General features: G+C 36.5%; 1 protein-coding gene across 1 annotated transcript; it reads right to left on the bottom strand.

Moving 5' to 3' along the window:
* Nucleotides 1-3,101: 3,101 nt before the first annotated feature.
* Nucleotides 3,102-4,130, bottom strand: LOC132262568 (uncharacterized). The gene has a single exon (XM_059761869.1). It carries the CDS (start codon nt 4,128-4,130, stop codon nt 3,102-3,104), a length of 1,029 nt encoding a protein of 342 aa, XP_059617852.1.
* Between the last annotated feature and the right edge of the window lie 3,299 nt (nt 4,131-7,429).

Here is a 7,429-nt window from a genome sequence, read left to right as displayed (position 1 = left end):
TGCAGAACGAGCAGAGTGCAGTTCTTCATCGGATAATAAGGTGAGAAAAATTGCATTTATTTAAGTACATTTTGGTGAATTTTCAAAATGTGCATTGATTATGCTGTTGTAAAATAAATTGAGAGAAAATTTGATCTAAATTCTGCGCGTATAAACAGTAAAATTTAATAATTTTATCGTTTTTCAGATGGACAATGAAGCCGCGGGAAATTTCACGGAATCCGGGATAAGATGACGCCGGAGAGTGCTAAAGGTGGCCAGATTCAGCATAATCAACACTGCCGTTTGGACAAAAATATATATTTTAATTGTATTGGATTCCATACAAGAAATAAATACGAAATTGCTTCCAGAAATAACTACGAAATTATTTCTTGCAATAGGAATGAAAATATTTCTTGATTGAATTACGAAATTGTTTCCTGTAGTAAGTATGAAATTATTTCTTGCACTAGTAACGAAACGATTTCTTGAAATGTCTCGGAGGGCAATTATCCTTTTTTTTTGTTCGAGGTTTATTGCCCTCCGCGCCCGAGCGTAGGGGCAATAAAAAAAAGGGATGATTACCTACCGAGACATTTCAGGAAATCGTTTCGTCGAGGTAAAAGTGAAACGCATCCAATGTAAATTCCCCATAAGCGTTATGGGTCGGAAACAGTTTCTTGAAACCAATACGTAGCGTGTGGAACCGCAACTGGGGTCACATGCACTTTTGATGGAGAGAAATTTGGAGGGAAAGAAGTGAAAATTGTAAAGAGAAAAGTAGTGGAAAATTGTAAGAAGTCGGTGAGGAAAATTTGTAAAACGGGAGTTTATTAGTAAATTTAGTTGTTGGAAGGAAAAAGAGAAGCGGAAGCAGAGTTTCTAGTGAATTAAATCCAATTAATCAAGCACACGTGGAGTTTTCATTGTGGAGTGCGCATTGTGGCAGAGTTCATCGGCATCAGTAAGCAGTCAACATCGGCCTTCTACGAGCGGCGTGCTTTCGAGCAGGATCGTGGACATTAACATCATTTATTTGCCTATTACAGGTACGGACAGTAACAATATCAATGGCCAAACTGCCCACCAATCTCGAGGAGAATACAACAGTGGAATAAGGATTTCTCCCCCGGAGTGTGTTTGGTGTTTACCCACTGCACCGAACTTTGCAACAGAACGATTGCGCTATTGCCCAGTTGCGGTTCCACACGCTACGTATAGGTTTCAAGAAACTGTTTCCGACCCATAACGCTTATGGGGAATTTACATTGGATGCGTTTCACTTTTACCTCGACGAAACAATTTCCTGAAATGTCTCGGTAGGTAATCATCCCTTTTTTTATTGCCCCTACGCTCGGGCGCGGAGGGCAATAAACCTCGAACAAAAAAAAAAGGATAATTGCCCTCCGAGACATTTCAGGAAAGCGTTTCGTTACTAGTGCAAGAAATAATTTCATACTTACTACAGGAAACAATTTCGTAATTCTATCAAGAAATATTTTCATTCCTATTGCAAGAAATAATTTCGTAGTTATTTCCTGAAACAATTTCGTAGTTCCATCAAGAAATTTTTTCGTTTCTATTGCAAGAAAGAATTTCATACTTACTACAGGAAACAATTTCGTAGTTATAACAAGAAATGTTTTCGTTTCGATTGCAAGAAAGAATTTCGTAGTTATTTCTGGAAACAATTTCGTATTTATTTTCAGAAAGATTTTCGTTTTGAATTCAAGAAATATTTTTGTATTTAATACAGGAAAGAATTTCATAGTTACTTCAAGAAAGATTTACGTTTTGATTAAAGAAAGATTTTCAACAATTTCGTTTCCAATTGAAATAACAATTTCTCAATGAACAATGAAGGATTTCAATTAGTTTTAGATCACTACTAATTGAAATAGAAATATATCATGATCAAATATTTATTAACATTTTTTCGAATCATCTTTTTTTCCCAGAAAAAAATAAATTACCATATTATATCGACGATGAATATTGCAAAAGCTGATTTACCTTTAATAGACTTTTATTTAGACCTTTAATATAAAAAAAATTGTTTAGGCTTTCAATTTACATTGATATTTTTTTTTTATATTAACCTACATTATTTTATTTTCTCATTACAAAACAATAATGTTGTATTTCTCCTTAAATATATTTTAATTAAAAATAGAACTTAATTTTAAGTTATTGATTTAGTCTTAACTATTCCGCATGCAAAAATATGCTCTGATTGACTTCCTGCATTGAATTAAACCGCTCTTCTCAAGAAAAAAATACTAATTTATAATTTCTTCTTCGCGCGACATTTTCTCACATTATTCAGTACATGCGCTGTCGCTATTTGCTTCACAATACTTGAATTAAAGGCTTGTTTATCTTTGAATTCATCTTTCCAAGCCTCATAAAGTATTTTATATAATTTCAGGGTCTGAAAGGATTTCTTCCCCTTCACGCCTGCAAAATTGTAATTCTCGATCAAATCGGAAGTGAGAATTCGAGAAAGGCCACTGCTGGATAAATTTTTTTCCAGTGGCATATATGCTTTAAATACCTTTATGTATAACTCGGCCTTCTGGCCGAGTTCTTTTTCAAGTTTTTCCAGTTCCATTTCCGATTTGATCGGGAACCTGAGGGACACCTTAATGTTAGAATTCACATTTACATCCACCTTTTCTAGAATCTTGTTTAACTGATCATGAATCATTTGGATGTGAACGTTCATATTCACAACAAGTTTCGCCATCTTCACCATGGCAGGTGCCATCTCCGCCGCCTCAGCTTCCGTGAAACTCACGAAAGCGGGCGGCAACACGGGAATCGGACTTGGAGAATCTGAAAAATTAGATAATTAAAATCTAAATAATTTTTACAAATTATCATCAGTAAAATTACCATGTCTCTCGAATAACTCCTGGGAATCATCCTCATCAGAATGGCTTCCTTCATTCTGCAGTATCTCGTTCGCCTTCTCGCTTCTGTTCTTGGTCCGCTTCTCGCTCATCTCCTCGCTTCTGAAATTGTAAAAAGCAAATATGAGACATTTTTTCAAGTAACGTATTTAACTAACTTTATTTCATCATATGTTTTAAGAACAGAATTTTATAATCTACCTGAAGCTATTTGTCGAGAAGCGGGGTCAGAACAATTCTTTCGGCGTAGGGTAAACAAATATATTTAAATTTAATTTCAGATGCCAAAATTTCACAAGGATTTCCCTCTGTTATGTTTAATAAAACAATTCCAATCACTGTTGAATCAAGAGGTTCTGTGAAAAGTGGTTGAGCACTGTGGAAGCGGAGTCCTTTAACTGAATTGTTGTTTATTGCAAGAACTTTTAAAATTGTGCCGTCTTTTAGTTTAAAATAGGCATCTCTGTCTCTCATGCTGATTTTGAAGCCTCCTGTGCAATCTTTCTCCTTTGCATCAGGATGTTTCCAATTGCGTCCAACCATATTTGCAATTTGCTCTAATATTTGAGATGGCTTTTTTGCATACTGAGTAATCTGATAATTAAAATTTTCGTATTTATACGCGCTGAACTTATAAAGTGGTCCAAAATTTTTTACATGTTGCGCCAAGTGCAGAAGGCAGTGCACATTGTGGACTCGTTGATTTTCGCCATAGAATGTTGAGAATTTTTTAACGAATTGTTTTAAATATTCATCAGCGAGATTAATGCATTCTGCGGTAGCATTGTTAGAATTAAGAATTCGTATACCCACAGAAAAGTATAAAAAATGTTTATATTGCTCATTACTCAGAAATTGTTTAAGAACAACTTGACCTGTGTGGAGAAGAAAAGTTCGATACTCTACTGCCTTGAAATCCTTTAGATTTTTTAGAGCGCGAGTGCGTCTTCCTGTAAATTCAGATGGCAATGTGCTCGCAAGAGACGCGTATTGTTCAGAAAAAACCTCTCTTTGCTCTTTAGGTAACTGTTCTACTATACAATTAAGAACTCTTTTCATAACACCTAGATCAACAACATGCATAGCATCTATAGGGAAGTCTTTAGCCAAATTTATATTTAAGTTTTCAACAGGAAGTCTCTTGTCAACAAAATTCTTCTTGTGAAATTCCTTATTTTTTCGCAATCTGAAATCTTCGTCTGTTCTAGGCTTTGCGGCAGAAGGACTAAAAACCATTGTATGTCTATTACGATAACCCTTCTGCTCACAATCGTGACATCCATAGAAAGAGTTATGACCCTTTGTTCCCTTGATGTGATTTTTTGCCTCGCCATCGCAAGTAAATAGGCGTATTTTAACAAATTTTTGGGAACCATCAACAGTTAGACCATTTTCTTCTAGGTGATTGGCTTCTTCTGCAAATTTGAGCAAGAATTGTTCTACTGGTGGTTTCTCATTACCTGTAATTGTGATATATAAATTTTCACCAGTTCAATATTCAAATATTTATCTTAATCTTCCCGCTGAAGATTCCACTGTTATAGATATGTTAAATCCATAGTTAATTATTATCTCTAAAAATTGAAGTGATTGTTTATGATCAAGCTTTTACAGCACTCACACTTTATTTCTGGGGCGCCATGCCAATCGGTCATTGGGAGATGCCATCTGAGTTCTAGCAGTTGGTGGAAAGCCCAATCCCCAAAAGCCCACAGGAGTCTCAAATGGTTTTTTAGCCGGTTGGAGATGATGTGAAGGATTGTCCACTTCAGAACGTGATTCCAATTCATCGCAGTATGTCTCATCGAGGACATCGATAAAACTATTTTCTGAGGACATATTGTACGATGCGATTTCTGTGGGTGCCTAAAAAAATATTGGTTAAAGTTGCTGCTGCTTAAAACAAATCAGCATTTAAAAAATTCGCTCTGTCTCTAATCATCTCTTGTGTTTAGAGTGCGGAAAAGAAATGTAATAAAGTACAATCACTCCCCCTTCGATATTCTAAAATGTCCCACTGAGGATATGCTGCTGAACCTCTCAGACCCGATATAATCCCATTAAATATGCTTTTTATATTAAAAAAATACGTCTGATTTATATGACGTGAAAACTGGTTGTAATAGTAAAACTTGTGGAATCTTCACTGGGAGAAAATACATGATGATAACTTTTCAAAATATCTTACCCAAATATGCTCCAATAATAAATGGAGAACTCTCAATTCCTACCACGGTTCCCAATATCGGCCAAACGACTTTAGAACTGCTTTCAAATAATTTCACTCCATCCGTGTTTATATCAATTTTGAAGGACTCATCAACAAAAATATGTTGATAAGGATAATTCTCAAAAACGTGTCGAATCTGTTGTTCAAGTCCTATGTGAAGATATTGTCCCGGTTCCATCTTGGCGATATCATATTCAATATTCAGTTTCCCAATGAGGCCGTCTTTTGTTCCCGGCATCGGGCAACCGTAATTTTGAAGCATAGCCAGAATTTCATTCGTCACTAAACGCCCCAACTTGTATTTCACAACGATTTTTGCAAAGGTGCTCTTCATCAATAAATCTTTGTCTTCTTCTTCTGGGAAGCCGATAGAAGTTTCCATATCTTCATTGGGACCAATCGTATAAATTGACGGGGCCTCCGCCAAGGAGGATGTCCCCTGCAAAACTTCCGAGGTGTTAGCGACTGACGAAATTGGCTCTTTTTGCTTCTCTACAATTTCAAGCACAGTTGATTTCGCGTCTTTCGCGTATCTTGCCGAAATTCCCTTAGCAGTGAGGCCCCCAAAAATTTGTTTGTACATCTTGCGACGCATGTATTTTATTTGATTTGGGGTTTTGAAACTGTTTTTTGGCATTGTAATGGGCGGTATTCTCACACTATGGTAAGGATCAAAGAACGTCTCGAAATTCCTAGAAGAAGAGTTTTGGGATTGAAATTTATCCCCATCTAGAGGAATTGTGCAGTCTCGAATTGCACAATAACAAGAAGAATTTGGCCATTTGCGCCACTCACAAAAACACTGATACCCCCAGAAAAACGCAGCATGCATTTAACAGTAGATTAATAGAAAATATCACTCACCTTTTTATGCTGAAAACACTTTGATGAACTTCACTGCACAACACTCTGAGCTGGACTGACGATTTTCTTCTTGAGGGTACTAAAAACTCATTTTTGGGATTTTTAGGATTTAAATGAGGGAATTTCCCAACATTACCATGTTTCGGCCCGAGCCCTATTTTATGACACTTTTTCTTAATTTGCATTTCTTCCGCCTATTTTCTGCAGAACAGATGTTTTATTGCACTACTCTTCTCCCTCGAGCGCATTATGACAAACATTTTAACCATTTTCAGATATACAAAACAATTAACAATGTATTTTTCATATGAATTTATAAAGAAGATTTTCCATTTTATCAGATTAATGGAGCATCCGTGACGAAAATTTGTAAATCATCTAATGTGAGATTTTAAAACAGAAAATCTTTTTGATACGAAAACCAAACTCTTCCGTAAAGCAAAGAGAGGCATTTCTTGAACACATTAAAAAATCTTAACATTACTCGTTTCTCCTCTGAGGGCAATCAGGTAGAGTGCCGAAAATTGGGTAAATTTTATGAGGGTCTGAGAGGTCTGAAATTTCTGTGGGCCATAAAATTTAGGGACACCATATGGCTTATTCTATACATGTTTGATCTGTGAAACAAGAACGAAAGCATTTCTTGTTGGGAATCAGAAACTGAAACCTTTCTCATTTGCATCATGTTCATAGTCGGAGGGCAATAAGGTATTATTGCTCTCCGTTTGCCCTCAGAGACAGAACAGGAAACAAGTCCGCAACGGTTTCACATCCACTACCGATGAGTATCCGTTTCTTGAAACCTATACGTAGCGTGTGGAACCGCAACTGGGTTAGTACTAATACCCATGGAAAATAGACAGTGAATAAACGTCAATGAAAGAAGTTCACATTTTTTCTGCTCTTAACAGATTGAGATTTTTCTAAGTTTTCTTGAGTCATGAAAGTTGTGCTGTGGTGAAGAAGGTGAGCCCTGGATTCACAGTGTTGAGTGGTCTGGAGTTCTCAAAACTCAAAAGACCCACTGAGTGATTTGAGCGTCAATTGCGATTTCAAAAAAGTGTGCAAGAGTGAACGCATGGTGGATTCATCACCCACCTGGATCATCTGTACCTTCAAGATTCATTCAGCATCACTGCCAACACTTGGAACTTCATCTTCAGGATTAACAGCCTCAGCTGTCTAATCTCTGGACACCGTTTGGTGGCGCTACTTTAATCATAAACGCTTACGGATTACTTGCACCCAACCACACGGCATTGTCCGCGAATTTGTTCCTTCGTGGCCAGATAGGCTCTTATTGAATATTCTACATTTTACAGGTGTGTAGAAAAAGCAACTGCCATTCAGTAAGCGGACAAGGGAATATCAATCTAATTATTTGTCTGCATTTTCATAGGTTAGTAACCTACATTTTGAATGAAAGAAAAATTTCTATTGA

The sequence above is a fragment of the Phlebotomus argentipes genome, unplaced genomic scaffold, assembly GCF_947086385.1.
Source record: "Phlebotomus argentipes unplaced genomic scaffold, Phlebotomus argentipes genome assembly contig_3, whole genome shotgun sequence".
Taxonomy (NCBI): domain Eukaryota; kingdom Metazoa; phylum Arthropoda; class Insecta; order Diptera; family Psychodidae; genus Phlebotomus; species Phlebotomus argentipes.
Note: the sequence above shows the minus strand (reverse complement) of the source record. Positions and strands in the feature narration are given on the sequence as shown.

Bases quoted from the DNA above. Each gene is read 5' to 3' on its own strand.
- LOC132262568 (XM_059761869.1), bottom strand. From the start codon at position 4,130: ATGGTTTTTAGTCCTTCTGCCGCAAAGCCTAGAACAGACGAAGATTTC.